This window comes from Aegilops tauschii, chromosome 5 (genome assembly GCF_002575655.3).
Source record: "Aegilops tauschii subsp. strangulata cultivar AL8/78 chromosome 5, Aet v6.0, whole genome shotgun sequence".
Classification (NCBI taxonomy): domain Eukaryota; kingdom Viridiplantae; phylum Streptophyta; class Magnoliopsida; order Poales; family Poaceae; genus Aegilops; species Aegilops tauschii.
Genome location: NC_053039.3, coordinates 547,664,329 through 547,684,220, shown reverse-complemented (window position 1 = coordinate 547,684,220; position 19,892 = coordinate 547,664,329). Strand labels below are relative to the sequence as shown.

Genomic DNA, 19,892 nt, shown 5'->3' with positions numbered 1-19,892 from the left:
AACCAATAGCGGAACCTGGATGCTCATATTGGCTCCCACATATTCTACGAAGATCTTTATCGGTCAGACCGCATAACAACATACGTTGTTCCCTTTGTCATCGGTATGTTACTTGCCCGAGATTCGATCGTCGGTATCTTAATACCTAGTTCAATCTCGTTACCGGCAAGTCTCTTTACTCGTTCCGTAATACATCATCCCGCAACTAGCTCATTAGTTACAATGCTTGCAAGGCTTATAGTGATGTGCATTACTGAGTGGGCCCATAGATACCTCTCCAACAATCGGAGTGACAAATCCTAATCTCGAAATATGCCAACCCAACAAGTACCTTTGGAAGCACCTGTAGAGCACCTTTATAATCACCCAGTTACATTGTGACGTTTGGTAGCACACAAAGTGTTCCTCCGGTAAACGGGAGTTGCATAATCTCATAGTCATAGGAACATGTATAAGTCATGAAGAAAGCAATAGCAACATACTAAACTAAACGGGAGTGGTAAGCTAACGGAATGGGTCAAGTCAATCACATCATTCTCCTAATGATGTGATCCCGTTAATCAAATGACAACTCATGTCTATGGCTAGGAAACATAACCATCTTTGATCAATGAGCTAGTCAAGTAGAGGCATACTAGTGACACTCTGTTTGTCTATGTATTCACACATGTATCAAGTTTCCAGTTAATACAATTCTAGCATGAATAATAAACATTTATCATGATATAAGGAAATAAATAATAACTTTATTATTGCCTCTAGGGCATATTTCCTTCAACATTACCATCACGTCAGTCTTCTTCTTGAAGATCCATTTATTCTCTATGGCTTGCCGATCATCGGGCAAGTCAACCAAAGTCCATACTTTGTTCTCATACATGGATCCCATCTCAGATTTCAGGGCCTCAAGCCATTTCGCGGAAACTGGGTTCATCATCGCTTCCTCATAGTTCGTAGGTTCATCATGGTCTAGTAAAATGACTTCCAGAACAGGATTACCGTACCATTCTGGTGCAGAACGTGCTCTGGTTGACCTATGAGGTTCGGTAGTAACTTGATCTGAAGTTTCACGATCATCATCATTAATTTCCTCACTAATTGGTGTAGGCATCACGGGAACGGTTTGCTGTGATGAGCTACTTCCTAATTCGAGAGAAGGTACAACTACCTCATCAAGTTCTACTTTCCTCCCACTCACTTCTTTTGAGAGAAACTCCTTCTCTAGAAAGGATCCATTCTTGGCAACAAAGATCTTGCCTTCGGATCTGTGATAGATGGTGTACCCAATAGTTTCTTTTGGGTATCCTATGAAGACGCACTTTTCCGATTTGGGTTCGAGCTTATCAGGCTGAAGCTTTTTCACATAAGCATCGCAACCCCAAACTTTAAGAAACGACAGCTTAGGTTTCTTGCCAAATCATAGTTCATATGGTGTTGTCTCAGCGGATTTAGATGGTGCCCTATTTAACATGAATGCAGCTGTCTCTAATGCATAACCCCAAAATGATAGTGGTAAATCGGTAAGAGACATCATAGATCGCACCATATCCAATAAAGTACGGTTACGACGTTCGGACACACTATTACGCTATGGTGTTCCAGGTGGCGTGAGTTATGAAACTATTCCACATTGTTTTAAATGAAGGCCAAACTCGTAACTCAAATATTCGCCTCCGCGATCAGATCGTAGAAACTTTATTTTCTTATTACGATGATTCTCCACTTCACTCTGAAATTCTTTGAACTTTTCAAATGTTTCAGACTTGTGTTTCATTAAGTAGATATACCCATATCTGCTCAAATCATCTGTGAAGGTTAGAAAATAACGATACCCACCGCGAGCCTCAACATTCATTGGACCGCATACATCGGTATGTATTATTTCCAATAAGTCAGTGGCTTGCTCCATTGTTCCGAAGAACGGAGTCTTAGTCATCTTGCCCATGAGGCATGGTTCGCAAGCATCAAATGATTCATAATCAAGTGATTCCAAAAGTCCGTCCGCATGTAGTTTCTTCATGCGCTTTACGCCAATATGACCTAAACGGCAGTGCTACAAATATGTTGCACTATCATTATCAACTTTGCATCTTTTGGCATCAATATTATGAATATGTGTATCACCACGATCGAGATTCAACAAAAATATACCACTCTTCAAGGGTGGATGACCACAAAAGATATTACTCATATAAATAAAACAACCATTATTCTCTGATTTAAAAGAATAACCGTCTCGCATCAAACAAGATCCAGATATAATGTTCATGCTCAACGCTGGCACCAAAAAACAATTATTTAGGTCTAAAACTAATCCCGAAGGTAGATGTAGAGGTAGCGTGCCGACGGCGATCACATCGACCTTGGAACCATTCCCGACGCGCATCGTCACCTCGTCCTTAGCCAATCTTTGTTTAATTCGTAGCCCTTGTTTCGAGTTGCAAATATGAGCAACAGAACTAGTATCAAATACCCAGGCGCTACTACGAGCATTAGTAAGGTACACATCAATAACATGTATATCAAATATACCTTTGTTCACTTTGCCATCCTTCTTATCCGCCAAATACTTGGGGCAGTTCCGCTTCCAGTGACCAGTCCCTTTGCAGTAGAAGCACTCGGTTTCAGGCTTGGGTCCAGACTTGGGCTTCTTCCCGGGAGTGAAAACTTGCTTGCCATTCTTCTTGAAGTTCCCCTTCTTTCCCATGCCATTTTTCTTGAAACTAGTGGTCTTTTTAACCATTAACACTAGATGCTCTTTCTTGATTTCTACCTCCGCAGCTTTGAGCATAGCGAAGAGCTCGGGAATTGTCTTATCCATCCCTTGCATATTATGGTTCATCACAAAGCCTTTATAGCTTGGTGGCAGTGATTGAAGAACTCTGTCAATAACACTATCATCCAGAAGATTAACTCCCAGCTGAGTCAAGTGGTTATGATACCCAGACATTCTGAATATGTGTTCATTGACAGAACTATTCTCCTCCATCTTGCAGCTATAGAACTTGTTGGAGACTTCATATCTCTCAACTTGGGCATTTGCTTGAAATATTAACTTCAACTCCTGGAACATCTCATATGGTCCATGACGTTCAAAACGTCTTTGAAGTCCCGATTCTAAGCCGTAGAGCATGGCACACTGAACTATAGAGTAGTCATCAGACCGCGTCTGCCAGACGTTCAAAGCGTCTACATTAGCGGGAGGGGGCTGTCACCTAGCGGTGCATCAAGGACATAATTCTTCTATGCAACAATGAGGATAATCCTCAAGTTACGGACCCAATCCGTGTAGTTGCTACCATTATCTTTCAACTTAGCTTTCTCTAGGAACGCATTAAAATTCAAGGGAACGGTAGCACGGGCCATTGATCTACAACATAGATGTGCAAAAACTATCAGGACTAAGTTCATGATAAATTAAGTTCAATTAACCATATTACTTAAGAACTCCCACTTAGATAGACATCCCTCAAGTCATCTAAATGATCACGTGATCCATATCAACTAAACCATGTCCGATCATCACGTGAGATGGAGTAGTTTTCAATGGTGAACATTTCTATGTTGATCATATCTACTATATGATTCACGTTCGACCTTTTGGTCTCCAGTGTTCCGAGGCCATGTCTGTACATGCTAGGCTCTTCAAGTTTAACCCGAGTATTCCGTGTGTGCAAAATTGTCTTGCACCCATTGCATGTGAACGTAGAGCTTATCACACCCGATCATCACGTGGTGTCTCGGCACGACGAACTGTCGCAACGGTGCATACTCATGGAGAACACTTATACCTTGATATTTTAGTGAGGGATCATCTTATAATGCTACCGCCGTACTAAGCAAAATAAGATGCATAAAAGATAAACATCTCATGCAATCAAAATATGTGACATGATATGGCCATCATCATCTTGTGCCTTTGATCTCCATCTCCAAAGCACCGTCATGATTTCCATCGTCACCGGCTTGACACCTTGATATCCATCGTAGCTTCATTGTCGTCTCGTCAACTATTGCTTCTACAACTATCGCTAATGCATAGTGATAAAGTAAAGCAATTACGCGTTTGCATTTCATACAATAAAGCGACAACCATAAGGCTCCTGCCAGTTGCCGATAACTTTTACAAAACATGATCATCTCATACAATAACGTATATCACATAATTTCTTGACCATATCACATCACAACATGCCCTGCAAAAACAAGTTAGACGTCCTCTACTTTGTTGTTGAAAGTTTTATGTGGCTGCTATGGGATTCTAGTAAGAACCGTTCTTACCTACGCATCAAAACCACAACGGTGATTTATCAAGTTTGCTTTTTTAACCTTCAACAAGGACCGGCTGCAGTCAAATTTGATTCAACTAAAGTTGGAGAAACAGACACCCGCCAGCCACCTTTATGCAAAACTAGTTGCACGTCTGTCGGTGGAACCGGTCTCATGAACGTGGTCATGTAAGGTTGGTCCGGGCCGCTTCATCCAACAATACCGCCGAATCAAAATAAGACATTGCTGGTAAGCAGTATGATGATCACCGCCCACAACTCTTTATGTTCTACTCGTGCATATCATCTACGCATAGACCTTGCTCGGATGCCACTGTTGGGGAACGTAGCATGCAATTTCAAAAATATCCCCACGCTCACGCAAGATCTATCTAGGAGATTCATAGCAACGAGAGGGGGAGAGTGTGTCTACGTACCCTCGTAGACCGAAAGCGGAAGCATTTGACAACGTGATTGATGTAGTCAAACTTCTTCTCGTTCCGACCGATCAAGCACCGAACGTATGGCACCTCCGAGCTCTTCACACGTTCAGCTCGATGAAGTCCCTCGAACTCTTGATCCAGCAAAGTGTCGAGGGAGAGTTCCGTCAGCACGACGACATGGTGACGGTGATGGTGAAGTGATCCGCGCAGGGCTTCGTCTAAGCACTACGTGAATATGACCGGAGGCGTAAACTGTGGAGGGGGGCGCCGCACACGGCTAACAATGTTTGTTATGTGTTCTAGGCGCCCCCTCCCCACATATATATAGGTGGGAGGGGGAGGGGGACAGCCATGGGGCGCCCCAAGTAGGAGGAATCCTACTTGGGGGCCTTGTCCAATTCGCCCCCCTTACCATCTTTTCCAGAGAGGGAAGGAAGGGGGAGGCCGAATTGCCTCCCCTTCCTTCTCTCTTCCCTTTTTAATTTTCCCTCCTATTCGGCCAGCAAGGGGGGCGCGCGTTTCCCCTCTTGGCCCAATAGGCCCATATAGTTTTCCGGGGGTAGCCCGGAACCCCTTCCGGTGACCCGATACGTACCCGGTACGCCTGGAACACTTCCGGTGTCCAAATACTATCGTCCTATATATGAATATTTACCTGTCGACCATTTTGAGACTCCTCGTCATGTCCGTGATCTCACCCGGGACTCCGAACAACATTCGGTCACCGAATCACATAACTCATATAATACAAAATCGTCATCGAACGTTAAGCGTGCGGACCCTATGGGTTCGAGGACTATGTAGACATGACCGAGACACCTCTCCGGTCAATAACCAACAGCAGAACCTGGATGCTCATATTGGTTCCTACATATTCTACGAAGATCTTTTATCGGTCGTACCAGAATGACAACATACGTAATTCCCTTTGTCATCGGTATCTTACTTGCCCGAGATTCGATCGTCGGTATCTTCATACCTAGTTCAATCTCGTTACCGGCAAGTCTCTTTACTCATTCCGTAATGCATCATACCATAACTAACTCATTAGTCACATTGCTTGCAAGGCTTATCATGATGTGCATTGCCGAGAGGGCCCAGAGATACCTCTCCGATACTCGGAGTGACAAATCCTAATCTCGATCTATGCCAATCCAACAAACACCTTCGGAGATACCTATAGAGCATCTTTATAATCACCCAGTTACGTTGTGATGTTTGATAGCACACAATGTATTCCTCCGGTATCCGGGAGTTGCATAATCTCATAGTCAAAGGAATATGTATAAGTCATGAAGAAAGCAATACCAATAAAACTTAACGATCATTATGCTAAGCTAACGTATGGGTCTTCATCACATCATTCTCCTAATGATGTGATCCCGTTCATCTAATGACAACGCATGTCTATGGTTTAGAAACTTAATCATCTTTGATTAATGAGCTAGTCTAATAGAGGCTGTTTAGGGACACGGTGTTTTGTCTATGTATCCACACCTGTATCAAGTTTCCGGTTAATACAATTCTAGCATGAATAATAAACATTTATCATGAAATAAGGAAATATAAATAACAACTTTATTATTGCCTCTAGGGCATATTTCCTTCAGATAGTTCCGAAGGAGAACTATGCAAGGCTGGCGTCGTGAAAGACCACCGAACGGACCATCTGCTACCTGTCATCGTTGCCACAGGGGCCCCGCCATCGCCGCTCCGACTTCATCGCAACAAAACGAGCCGAGGTAATCCCACGAACACATCAGAGAAGAACCCGAGCCTAGGTAATCCCACGAAGACATCAGAGAAGAACCGACTACCACAACCATTGCCGCGTCTCCCACATCACGCACTGCCATCATCGTTACCATAGAAGACCCGACGCCAACACCGCCAACTTCCACTCTTCTTATTGTTGTGGCATGGGGAAACTGAAACTAGCACAATGCGAGAGTCTTCAACAATAAATTCAAGCTGCCAACAATCAGTTTCGCTCAAAAATATAGCGAGGCTCTAAATTGGGTGATGGCGGGTGCTAAACATTTGTGTAATATCGTCTCGCGAGTGTACTAGACGGCAAAATTGACACCTTGGCGAGATGAATAAAATTGTACTTGTAGTTTCTAGCTTCGAGCTAGCTAGTTGTGCATGTTTGTGCAATTCGATAGTAGGTGCACAGTCCTGGCATGTACTACTCCATGCAAGAATCAAGCAACCGAGTTTCAAAGTCCTAGTACTATACGTGAGTGCATATGTGCTAGTGTATATATATGTGTAAAATACAACTAGCTTCCTTTTCTTTTCTTCTGTTCGAGTACAGGAAAACACACCCAGCTCTCCCTGAGCCTCTTTCGTGCTCTACTTTGTTTGATCTCGTGAGTCATCGCCATGGTTGTCCTGCACGCGCGTCTAGGCTGTCTCCCTTCTCAGTTCCTTGTAGTGCCACCACCGCCGGTACGACTCGCCACAGATAGGAGGAGAAGCATGAAGAAAGGATTTATTTGTGGCACTATCAAGTAGATTTCGCTTGTCACTGTCTATCTACACATAATATAAACATTATAAAGGTGTGATTACCTCTCTTCTATCACTCTTATCCCCTAAGACATTCCTGGTACTTAACCATAAAAGATGACATTGTATTTCAGACCGTAATACCATATCATAGGTTTGCGTGTGAAAATTCATTTAGCTATGAGAGGAGAGTGGTACCACCACATAGAATAAATAGATAAATAAATGAAATATATGTTACCAGTAATAAAATATGACTATCAATGTTAAATACTACCTCCGATCCATAATAATAACTGTCACAGATTTGAACTAACCCCAGTTCAAAACTAGGACACTTATAGGAGGGAGTACAATAAAAAATATTCCGACCCTGAATAAAGGATGAGATATATATCATCACGCTATGGAAATGAACCCGCTAATAATCGGTTAGATAGATTCCCCCAAAAATCACCGTCCGTCTTGGGTTGATCAGAAAACTTCTGGGTGGAAGTTCCCCGGCATGGAGGCCGCGCCTCCCGCGTTCTTGAGGTGCATCGACGAGACATATTTGTCTGCCCCGTCGCCGTCTTGCGGGCAATCCAGGCGCAGTTGGAGCATGCTCTCCAGCACCGCCTGGAAGTCTTGGGCGTCCATGGCAGGCGCCAGGCGGCTGCCAACGTCTCGTCGACGGCCGGTTGGTTCAACCGTATTCCTTTTGACACGAAGACGTCCGTAGAGATGTCAAGCATATATGGGCTGTGATAGCGCGTTCGTTGGTATTCAAAACGGACTCAGTTTCCACGTCCGAGATGAAGTCGTTTGGTAAAAGCTCGCCGGGCCACCTTTGCGTAGGCTGGCCCACGTAAAAGCCCATCCAGCCCAGCCCACAGCATACCAGCATTCTCTTCCATTTTTCTCAGCCTCCAAAAGCCACTTCGTCCCAAAAATCAAATCGGAGCCCCGCAATTTCCAGAGCAAACCCCAACCCAACCCCAACTCCGGCACCGGAAATGCGGCGCGGGCGCGGGCGCGGCGGCGGCGGGCGGCACCCGAAGGCGCCCCCCTCCTCGGCGGCGGTCGACCGCACCCCGATGTCGGACGCCTTCATCATCCAGAGGAACCTCGACCACGCCTTCTCCCGCCGCGACTCCGACGCCTACAGCATCTGCAGCAGCCGCCCCTCCTCCATCGGCACGGCTCAGGCGGCCTCCCACGCCGGGGGCCCCATCACCAGCCTCTCCGACCGCGGCTCCCAGGCCGCCGCCCTCCGCGTCGTCAACGCCTACCTCGCGCCCGCCGCCATCCACCTCCGCCCGTCCCTCCCGCCCGCCAAGGACATCGTCGCCGCCTTCCACCACCTCGCCGACCGCCTCCGCTACCCCCTCAAGCCCGCCGCCTGGGAGGACGACCTCCTCTCGCTCCTCCGCTCCCTCGGCTGCCCCTACAAGGTCACCAGATCCGCTCTCAAGGCTCCCGGCACCCCGCACTCCTGGCCGCCGCTCCTCTCCGTCCTCTACTGGCTCACCCTTCTCTGCCGCGTCACCGACGGCCTCGACGCCTCCCCTCCCGTCTCCGCCTCCAATGACCTCATGACCTACATCACCGAGAGCTACTACCTGTTCCTCACCGGCGAGGATGACGCCGTCGCCTCCCTCGACGACGACTACCACGCCAAGGCCCGCGACCAAATCGGTGAGAAGGTAGCGGTCGTCCAGGAGCTGGAGAAGGAGCTTCAGGATCTCGAGGCCAAGCGGAGCAAGCAAATGTCGGCGCCCTCTCGCCTCAAGGCGCTGGAGGAGAAGAAGGATGCATTTACTGCCGACGTTCAGAAGTTCGAGGCCGTGGTGAAGAGCTGGTCCACCAAGATCAAGGAGAAGGAAGAGGCCTTGGTGGAGAAGGAGAAGGAGCTGGAGGCCAAGGTGATGAATTGCCAGCAGACCATGGTCGAGAATGAGGAGCTGGTGAAACAGGTCGAGACGCAGGTGGTCAATGTGAGGGATGTCGATAGGATGGCGAGGGAGATGCAAGCTGTGGAGAATGATATTGCCAAGTTGGAGAATGCGAATGCCGTGCTGGAGGAGAAGGGGTGGGAACTCGAAGCTGCACTAGTCAGTAAGCTCGAGGAGATCGAGGGCCTTGCGGAGCTGTGCAACCAGTCCCTCAGAAAGTATGAATTCCCCAAAAGAACTTTGATCTCCTGGTTCTTTGATCCCCCCCCCCCCCCCCCCCCCCCTCCATGTTTGTTATTCTCCACTTGTTATTTAAGCACCTTAAAACTGATGTTAACTAAGTAACCATGCCTCTCTTATTTGATATGTAGAAATGAAGTACTTAAACAAACATCTATCTATTCCAATGCTGACATGGTGCTCCATAGCTCAATATGTTTGTTCTTCTTACCCTCCAGAGTTCAAATAGTAGTTCATTCGGTGAATCAATTAGTTTTCTTCATGCCTCAGCACTTCAATCTCTCAATGTCAGAGGATTATTTTGATAATCTTTTGCTTTGTTTAGGAGTTTTGGTCACTCAGTTTACAAGATTGTGCTTTAGCTTGCGATAGTACTCTCTTGATTGTGCAATCAGTCTTTTGTCTTTTAGGTTACCTTTTACCTTTCCTGATGTCTTAACTTGTATTGTTGCTTGTTTTCTTAACGGTTTGGAGTAACTCTGCTAGTCTGCTACGTGTTCAATTATATATGTTAGTGTGTTCAATTATATATGTTAGGAGAAGGCATGATTCTTTTATGGACTATGATTGAGATGTGAAGTTAAAACAAGGAAACTGCTTTCTGTTCATCAAAAATAGTTATATTGTCAGCCGCTTGTATCTGTGCATACATAGAATTCTGATTGTGACACTGAATAAGGGCGTGCACAAGGCAGTCCTCCAGTAGTTAACATTAGCTATTAGAGACGGTTCAAATGTTGCAGTGTTACACATCAGAAAGTGCAGGGAAGTTGTAGGACATCGTATGTTTTTGCCCTTGATTTACTTTACCTCCCATTCCCTCTTCTCATTTGTTTATGTAGCTTAACTCTCTGTGTAATTCCTTCCCCTCTGTTTCTCATCATTCCTTTTCTTAAGTTTTGCTGTTGAACATAGTATCATGTTGCAAATCGATGACTTCATATGAAAGCATTTCCAGCAGGGCTATGAAGCTATGTGTGTGTTCTATCGGTATTTTTTAAATCTTTCTTTTGGGTGATGGACACAATCTTTCTTTTTGAGTACTTAGTTAGAATTAATGCACACTGCTCCTCTATTGCAACAATATTATATATTGCATGTCTATATGTTAATTGGGTATGGCTATGATACATACGTCTTCACAAAAAGCTTCTAATATGTTTCACATCATAATATTCTTCATAACTGAGAAATACAAAAAAATGAAGGCTATGCCAACATTTTGTAATTTTAAAAAAAACATCGCCGAGATAGATTCTGTGTAACACAGTATTCTTAAGTATTGTCCCTCAGTGCTCAGTTAGTGGCAGACTGAAGCAAACAAAGATCAAGATCTCAGAAAAGATATCATTTTATTATGGTTCCCTATCTGTTGTTTATTCTTTGACTTCTCTTTCGCCAATTTATATGTAGAGCAGTAGAGCTTGTTGCCTTACTGTCAAACATCACTGTGCCATTTTGCAGGTTGAAACCCAGTATTGATTTCCAGTACGAGGTAAATGCAAAAGGATCCTCCCCGGCTGAGATCCTTGGTACCACCTACAAAACCACTCTGAAGCCCGCGCTCAATGCTCTTGCCAATGAGACTAAAAGGCTAATTATCTCAAAGCACGACGAGTCAAGTGATCTACAAAAGCAGCTGCAAGGAATTGTTAAAATGCTGGAGGAGAAAAGGAGTCATGTTTCTGTTCTACAGGCTAAAAATAATGAGGTCAGTCACCTTATACGATATATGGTATATCACAGCATGACAAAATAAAACAAAAGACCTCAAGTCCATTTTAACCCATAGTATGTTCATGATTGACTTATTAAAAACTCATGCATCAATGTGGAAATTCTTCCTGTATATCTTGTAGCAAAACTTGTTCATTATCCTAGCAAAATGGAGGTTCTGTACTATGAGTTGATCAACTTACTCCACTTGTCTAAAATGTCATTAATTTGTTATTCATTACAGCCTAGAAAAAAAATTGGCTTATTATTTATGTGCTCAAGTGAACTCTAGCAAAGTATTATGGAGATTCTGTACTATGAGTTGATCAACTTACTCCACTTGTCTGAAATGTCATTAATTTATTACTCATCATGCAAAAAGTACTCAAGTGAACTCTTTTTTATGGAAAATCTAAAGTCAACACTGGCCAATGACTTACTTCCTTCTCTTATACTCCCCCAGTTCAACAATACATGTTGTTTTGGGTTATGACTTTTGACATGGTGTCTAGCGTGCAATTTTGGCTGTTAGTTTTCATATGAATAAGTTAGAAAAGAGCCATAAGGTTCTACTTCTACTAAATATTTTCATGGCAAACCTAATCATACTGTTTTCACTCCGCCAATCCAAATTATGAACATCAGTTGTCAAAGGTAGATATGTGTTACATATATTCCGAAATGGAGATATTAATTGGTTACAATAGTTACAAAGTTCTGATGACCTGCATTTTATGGTAGAAAACTTGCTATACTGCTGGTAATGTGGTTTGTTTTATTTCTCATCTGTTCCAACTGCTAGAGAACCAGTTTTGAGGGCACGTACAGTGGGGTGATGTCAGTTTTCTCTTGGTAATGCCACTGCCATGTAGGATAATTGCTGAGTTGGAAGAGAGAGAAGTGAAAAGAGGGAGGGGGGGGGGGGTCTTTTCTTAACTAAGACATGTTTAGTTATCACTACACAATTTTAGGGGCATGCAATATTACTTTGCTAGAAAATAACACAAAGAGATAATCTATTATCTAGCATGTTCAAGTTATCATCTTAAATGACATGGAAGCTTAAGAGAAGGCTGCCTTCTCAGCCACTGTACATGCCCTGAAACCCTGAAAGGCATCGCTTATGAACTAGCCAATCCCTCCTGCATATTTGGCGATTAGGCCCTCCATCGCCTATGAGTGTTTAGGGCCTTGGTGAATACTGAACATAATGTAATGACTGATGTTCATCTGTAACCTGTTACAAGTGGTATGCTATATATCTTCACATGTTCTTATTTGTGCTGCATAAACTGGTTGAGATGCCTAGCTTGTGATAAACAAACACATTTAAGCTCTGTTCAAAATACGGGATATATCCCTTTTCCCCTGGGAAATAAAATGGTTCCTGTAAAATTCTTTCTTTCCATAAAATCCCTTTAGTTTGAAAAGAGTGGATTTTGTGCAACCAGTTGCCGCTACACCCCATTATTCAAATAACTTATTTTGGAGTTTCCAAAAAATGTAAAACAGTTCATGGATTTGATCTCTACTTGCATTTTCATGCAATTATTCTGAATAGTTCATTAAGATAGCTAAACATCCGAACATGTTTTATTGATCAAGCATATGCTTTAGCTGAAAGCATTGAACTGATAGTAGCTTTGCCATGTTTACTTGTTCATGAATGTAGTGTTGCATGTGTTGCCTTAGTGTATTAATTCTCCATATAATGATTTATGAACACATAGGCGTTGATGTGGATTCTGGATTTACTTCAATATGACAGATCATCACTCCTGGCTAGCTTGTATAGTTGGTTTCTGAAAAATGAGTCACCGCATGTACCTGGGAAACTATGTCAAGATTGCACCAACGTAGATATTTTGGACTCCCCTTTCATACAACACAATCACAAACTAGTCTGTAACCTTGTGGATAATTTGGTGCAAAATAAAACAGTAAACTAGTTATTGTTTATATTGTTCCTGTTTACATTTTAGTTTCTGTACCCAGATGACTGCTCAGGTGGATTCACTGGATCGTGAAATCCAAAGTCATGTTTCACGCTGCGCAGCTGATGCTAGAAAAATGAAAGACGAGCTAGAGAAAAAGGAACATCACCTGAGCACCATTGAGAAGGAGGCAGAGGTCTTTTTAAAGGTAACATTGTCTCTTAAACTCGCCTGTTCCCGTAGCATGGCACACATACCATCATCAGATAATTTATTTACGTTATTGTTGTGATTCTTCAGAACTCTGAAGAGGGTCTCCAAGCTGCGTTGAAGGAGACCGACGAAGAAACCCAGATGTGCGCGAGGGAGCTGCTCAAGCTCATTGATTCCATCGCAGAGTACAAGGAGTTTGTGGAGCAGTCAACTGCCGAGATGAAGAAAGAGCTCTACGAATGCGCGGACGACATTGCTTCGCTGTCGGCCAAGATGGTGTGAGGCTGGTCACACGTTGAAAGCGAGTTAGATTTGGCGCTGCTGCTGTAGAGTTATTCCCATGCGCCAATAGCTACCTTTTGGATTGCTTAACGTCGTCTGCGGTGTAGTGTGATAGTTTGAGGGCTTGATCAGGGGTGTAGTTGTGCGCCGGTGGTTTGAGGGCTTGATCAGGGGTGTAGTTGTGCGCCTGTGAGATGAGTTCAGTGCGCGTGTGTCTTACTGCATTTGCCAGAGGAACATACTACTTATTTGTAAATAGCTAAGCACCTATGTAGGATGTGTAGAGAGATTGTTGAAATGACGGCTATGTCTGAGCTCCCAATTTCATTTCTGGATACATCACTCATGCTGCACCATACTAACAGGTCTTGAGAAGCTGCAGGGGACAGTCCCCCACGCACTGCCAGAAGCCAACTGAAGTAGGGAAACAGCAGCAAAATAACAGCAAATTGCAGCAGCTAATAAGTTGCAGCTGCTAGGCAAACAGAGTCAGCAGCACTGCGTTCAATTCAGACAACAGCGGAGCCCAACATCAGCATACAGAACAACACTGTCAGCCTGCGCCTTCAAGCCAGCCCCCTGTCGCAGCGCGCTTTTCTGAAGGTTCGACCAACGTTAGCAGGCTTAATTCCTTGGAAACAAGATTTATTTCTTGTTTTCCAGGGAGTCTGAAAAATGGCAGTACGACCGGCCATAATGCCCTTCCGATCTCTAGCAGAAACAAGACTTAAACCAGGTATCGCTCCAAACAGAGGAGCAAGTAGGCATTGTGCTGATCTCTAAGCTCAAGGCAACACCAGCAACATTCCAGACATAATTAGCTAGACGGCCGAGGAAGAACAAGTGTTCCACCATCCATTCCACCCCCTTTTCTTGCACTTTGCTTTGGCCAGAATTCTGTTCTGATCACTAGCCATATGGAGCTTAGTCAGAACTAGAGAGGCCATCAGGCCAAGATAAATTAACCGCATAGGATATGAACCATCTGAAACTCGAACGACAAGATATATAATGGGCAGGTTAAAACAACTCGCAAGAAGCAGACTTGTTCTTGATACTATTACACAAGAGAGCACGCTAAAGACAGGTTCCATGGATGATAGCTAGATCCACACCATATCTCCAGATCCTTGCACAGTTGGGACTGACGAGCCTGAAATTACCAGATTTATTTACATTAATCAATTCTCTACACACAAATGGCGAACAAGGTCTTAATCTTCATATTCTAGTAATGCTTGCATGATGAAAAATTCTCTTCTATAATTGATAAGCAGGGTCCCATGATAAATTATCATATGGCAGCATCACAGGTTTTTTTTTCAAAGTTCATAGTCCTTGTGATTAATCAAGAAACTAGAAACCTACCAAAATAGTTATTCAACCAGGGCAAAAAAAGCAGACATGATACGGTCTTGAAACGAATGACAACCTTGATACTTTGATGCATGAAATAGATGCACATTTTATTTTACCTTAAACGTTGGGAGAGGCGCCCTCTGCGGGCTTGAACTCGACGAGCTTCTTGACATCCAGCCACAGCTGCTCCAACACCTTGGCTTCATACAGCTTCTTTGCCCCGCCTTCATCGACCTGGATTGTGATGTAGTAGAGCCTGCCGGCAACAGCTTGCTCCTTGACCTTCACCACTTTCTCCAACTCCAGCTGGGTATTCTGCAGCGGTGAATTCAGATTAGACCAATGCAATACTACTACTACGCAAGGAAGGACCTGCGTGCGTCGATCGAATCGTCCGGCCGGCCGGCCGGGTGTCGAACACGGGCATACAGATTCAACAAAGGGAAGAAGAAGGGGTGGCGGGTCGAGGGCTTACGCCCTCCTTGTTGTGCTCGGAGACGGCGAAGCGGGCGAGGTCGACGATGTAGGGGTCGTTCTCCCGCCCCAGCGAGTCCACGATGCCTCCCGCCAACCGCCGCGCGGGTTCCGCCGCCATGGCAGCCTTCTCTCGTGCGCTCTGCTTCTGCGTCTGAATAGACGGTAGGACGAGGGCGAGTAGCAGGAGCAGGGCGGCCACGGATCCTAAGACCCGGTGGTGTTTCCACATCTCCGTCGATCGGGTTCGGCTGCAGCGGCGGAGGAGGGGAGAAGATGGCTCGATTTTGCGACGGCGGATGGCTTGGCTGGAAACCTGGAGTGGCTGTGGAGGTGCTCGATTTGGGCGGCGGATGGCTGGAGTGGCCGTGGACGGTGCCGAACCGGGAACGTAATTAAAAGCATCTTCAATAGCTGGCGGAAGCTGCCGATCCGGGAATGTAATTAAGAGCGTCTTCGCCTTATTTTAGTGAAAAAGAATATGTGTTTTTTTTCCGAGGAGACGTTTATATCCGGTCGACCGGGCTGATTTTTCAGACGGTCGCACCGCTCACTCCACGACTTGCTCGTTTGCACATGGATCCACCATCAAATGACCGTCTCTCCTTTTACCTTATCTCTTCGGAGACAAACGATGTCCGCTCAATCTTTTCCTCATGCACAAGCCCATCTCCTCTGCAACGCGAGCTCCATGCTCTACCCACTTCCTCTTTGTAGAGACTAGTCCTCCTCCACTGGCGACAGGCTGTGCCGCCTGGCCATGGCCACCTCTCACTTTTGTTTCTTCTATCTTGTGGTGGCCGTGGCTGCCCCACTCCACCCCCTTTTCCCTACCACTGACAAGTGCTGCAAAACCAACACCCATCGGTGCTGGTGACGGCCGCGACTTGTGTTGCAGACACATGGCGGCCGGCATTGGGGCGTTGGAACCCCGGCGACAAGTGATGGATCCTAGCCGGCTACGTTTCAGGAGTTAGCGTCCTTCATCGGAACGAACACCTTGTAGTGTACGCAAGTCTTTTGGACCTTTCTGATCATACGTCATAGGCCGTCCGATGGGCCCGGGTCGAAAATGATAAGGGGTCTTTAGTCCGGCGCACTAAGCGGGTAGTCGACATTTTAGATCTAGACACACCTCGGCTCATCAGAGCTGCACTTCATCCAAATGAAGTGTGATGGCTGTTGGTGTACGTGTCCGCTAGGTCGGGTAGTAGGTGTGTCCGCTAGTCCACCTGGATAGTTTAACGATTTGTCCTTGCGCAAATGCCCAAGACCTGTATACTTATGAACCAGCTTAAATATATGATATGGAGCCTTGTCACCATGTATACAGATATGCAGTATCCGTTGATAGACTTCTTTTATCCTGCCGACCAGCAATATCTGGTGCCACAGGCGCACGCAGGAGCATCCATGCCACCAAGTTGGAGCCATCTTCACGTCACCTTCTTACCAGAAACGTGATGTTCAGGAAAAAGATAATCATTTGAAATGCTTGAATATCACTTTAGCTAGATTTCAGTCAGCTGAATATTAGTTTCGCTGGTCCTTGGATTGTGCTTTAAGATTAGTGCAGTTTTTTTCTGTCATATATTGCTGGTGGGTTTGGATTGAACTGACCCTATTTTGGGTCAGTCCATTTCCTTCTTGGGACTGGATTTTGGTGTGTGCATGCTTTTCTTCATGTGTTTTCTTTTATTTTCTGCATGTGTATGCTTTTATATTTTTATTTTTCAGTTGAGTTTTTTTTTCTTTACGTGTATTTTTGGATGTTGAGTGTGTAAATGTATACATGCAAATACTGCATGTACAAATTACATTAGAGTACGGATACTTCACTCTTATATGTTTATTCTACATATTATTAAAAGTGCATTTTGTGCTAATTGTGTGGAAAATTTTGTTTTTCATTTTCTTTATTCTTTAAGGGTAATACCAATGCTAATTGTTTTATGCTAATTTTGTGCTAATTAAATACATTTTTCTATTATTATGTGTATGTATGCACGAAAGTACTATACAATGTGTGTGTGTGTAAATTATACTAGACTGCTAAAGTTGCATTACTATATGTGTATTCACTGCATATTATAAAAAGTGCATTTTTCAATGTCAAGTTGTGTGCAAATTTTTATTTATTTTCTTTCGTCCATAGAGTAATACCAATGTCACTAATTTATTCTCTCTTATAAAGCTTTTTTTTTTGTTTCATTATGTTTAAAGTATACACGCAAGTATGATACACCATGTGTGTAAATTATAGTAGAGAGCAAAAATTGCACTGTATAATCTTATTTTTTGCATATTACAAATGTACAATTTCAGGGCATGCTTGTGTGCAAGTTATTTTTAAATTTTCTTTCTTCTTAAAGGGTTTTATTTTTCCCTAGAAACTTCATTACTTTGCTTTTGTTTTTGTTTTTATATTTTCTTTCTTCTTAAAGGGTTTCATTCTTACATAGAAAACTTCATTATTTTGTTTTAGTTTTTGTATTATTTTCTTAAAAGGTTACATTCTCCCACAGAAAACTTCATTATTTTGTTTTTGTTTTTGTTTTTTATTTTCTTTCTTCTTAAAGGGTTTCATTCTTCCCCAGAAAACTTCTTTATTTTGTTTTTGTTTATTTATTTTCTTTCTTCTTAAAGAGTTTCAATCTTCCCTAGAAAATTTCATTATATTATTTTTGATTTTTATTTTCTTTCTTCTTAAAGGGTTTTATTCTTCTAAAAAATCATTATTTCATTTTCATTTTATTTCTTTTTTCTTTTTTAACGGTAATACCAATATCTTTGCACTATTATATGGTTATTCTTTCCTATTATAAAAAGCACAATTTCTGTGTAGATCGTGTGAATTTTTTTCAATTTATTATTATTATTATTTTCATCATGTTCTTCTTAAAAGGTAATACCAACACCAAGAATTCATTTTTTCTTAGACAACTTCATTTTTATTTCTGTGTGTAGGTGTACACGCAAATACTATACAATATGTGTGTAAATGACAATTTATGAGTAAATTGTCTGCAAATTTTTTCATTATTTATTTTAGCTTTGTTTTCATTTTCCTTCTTCTTAAAGGGTTTCATTCTTACATAGAAAACTTCATTATTTTGTTTTAGTTTTTGCATTATTTTCTTAAACGGTTACATTCTCCCACAGAAAACTTCATTATTTTGTTTTTGTTTTTGATTTTTATTTTCTTTCTTCTTAAAGGGTTTTATTCTTCTAAAAAATAATTATTCCATTTTCATTTTATTTCATTTTTCTTTTTTTAACGGTAACACCAATATCGTTGCACTATTATATGGTTATTCTTTCCTATTATAAAAAGCACAATTTCTGTGTAGATCGTGTGAATTTTTTACAATTTATTATTATTATTATTTTCATCATGTTCTTCTTAAAAGGTAATACCAACACCAGGAATTCATTTTTTCTTAGACAACTTCATTTTTATTTCTGTGTGTAGGTGTACACGCAAATACTATACAATATGTGTGTAAATGACAATTTATGAGTAAATTGTCTGCAAATTTTTTCATTATTTATTTTAGCTTTGTTTTCATTTTCCTTCTTCTTAAAGGGTTTCATTCTTACATAGAAAACTTCATTATTTTGTTTTAGTTTTTGCATTATTTTCTTAAACGGTTACATTCTCCCACAGAAAACTTCATTATTTTGTTTTTGTTTTTGATTTTTATTTTCTTTCTTCTTAAAGGGTTTTATTCTTCTAAAAAATAATTATTCCATTTTCATTTTATTTCATTTTTCTTTTTTTAACGGTAATACCAATATCGTTGCACTATTATATGGTTATTCTTTCCTATTATAAAAAGCACAATTTCTGTGTAGATCGTGTGAATTTTTTTCAATTTATTATTATTATTATTTTCATCATGTTCTTCTTAAAAGGTAATACCAACACCAAGAATTCATTTTTTCTTAGACAACTTCATTTTTATTTCTGTGTGTAGGTGTACACGCAAATACTATACAATATGTGTGTAAATGACAATTTATGAGTAAATTGACTGCAAATTTTTTCATTATTTATTTTAGCTTTGTTTTCATTTTCCTTCTTCTTAAAGGGTTTCATTCTTACATAGAAAACTTCATTATTTTGTTTTAGTTTTTGTATTATTTTCTTAAACGGTTACATTCTCCCACAGAAAACTTCATTATTTTGTTTTTGTTTTTGTTTTTTATTTTCTTTCTTCTTAAAGGGTTTCATTCTTCCCCAGAAAACTTCTTTATTTTGTTTTTTCTATAGAAAAACCCTAAACCCTAAACCTCGCACTAGGCCCAGGCAGGTTTGGCCGAATGCTTTGCCAGCTGCTGCTGTACGCATGAGTTTGGGGCTTTAACAAAATATTTTTTTCTCTGACCCTAAGAAAAATTGACTGACCCAAACTAATTTCAGTCGACTGACTGTTAGTCGCTCCCACCTTGAATATACCTTTTGAAACTTCTCTATGCTGATTCTTTTCATTGCAGTACGAGAACTGAACCATGGCA

General features: G+C 42.3%; 2 protein-coding genes across 2 annotated transcripts; one reads left to right on the top strand and one right to left on the bottom strand.

Annotated features, from left to right (window-relative positions):
* Positions 1-8,156: 8,156 nt before the first annotated feature.
* Positions 8,157-13,848, top strand: LOC109749808 (kinetochore protein NDC80 homolog). The gene is made up of 4 exons (XM_020308749.4): positions 8,157-9,374; positions 10,861-11,107; positions 13,108-13,254; positions 13,347-13,848. The coding sequence occupies exons 1-4, from the start codon at positions 8,218-8,220 to the stop codon at positions 13,539-13,541; spliced, it is 1,746 nt and encodes a 581-aa protein (XP_020164338.1). The 5' UTR covers positions 8,157-8,217; the 3' UTR covers positions 13,542-13,848.
* A 650-nt stretch (positions 13,849-14,498) lies between these two features.
* Positions 14,499-15,777, bottom strand: LOC109749798 (cysteine proteinase inhibitor A). Its single transcript, XM_020308738.4, has 3 exons — positions 15,376-15,777; positions 15,017-15,215; positions 14,499-14,694 (listed from the first exon to the last, which is right to left on the bottom strand). The coding sequence occupies exons 1-2, from the start codon at positions 15,604-15,606 to the stop codon at positions 15,018-15,020; spliced, it is 429 nt and encodes a 142-aa protein (XP_020164327.1). The 5' UTR covers positions 15,607-15,777; the 3' UTR covers positions 14,499-14,694; position 15,017.
* Between the last annotated feature and the right edge of the window lie 4,115 nt (positions 15,778-19,892).

Bases quoted from the DNA above. Each gene is read 5' to 3' on its own strand.
- LOC109749808 (XM_020308749.4), top strand. From the start codon at position 8,218: ATGCGGCGCGGGCGCGGGCGCGGCGGCGGCGGGCGGCACCCGAAGGCG. The intron at 9,375-10,860 runs GTATGAATTCCC...GCCATTTTGCAG, and splicing joins TGCAACCAGTCCCTCAGAAA to GTTGAAACCCAGTATTGATT. The intron at 13,255-13,346 runs GTAACATTGTCT...GTGATTCTTCAG, and splicing joins AGGCAGAGGTCTTTTTAAAG to AACTCTGAAGAGGGTCTCCA.
- LOC109749798 (XM_020308738.4), bottom strand. From the start codon at position 15,606: ATGTGGAAACACCACCGGGTCTTAGGATCCGTGGCCGCCCTGCTCCTG. The intron at 15,216-15,375 runs GTAAGCCCTCGA...TCACCGCTGCAG, and splicing joins CCGAGCACAACAAGGAGGGC to AATACCCAGCTGGAGTTGGA.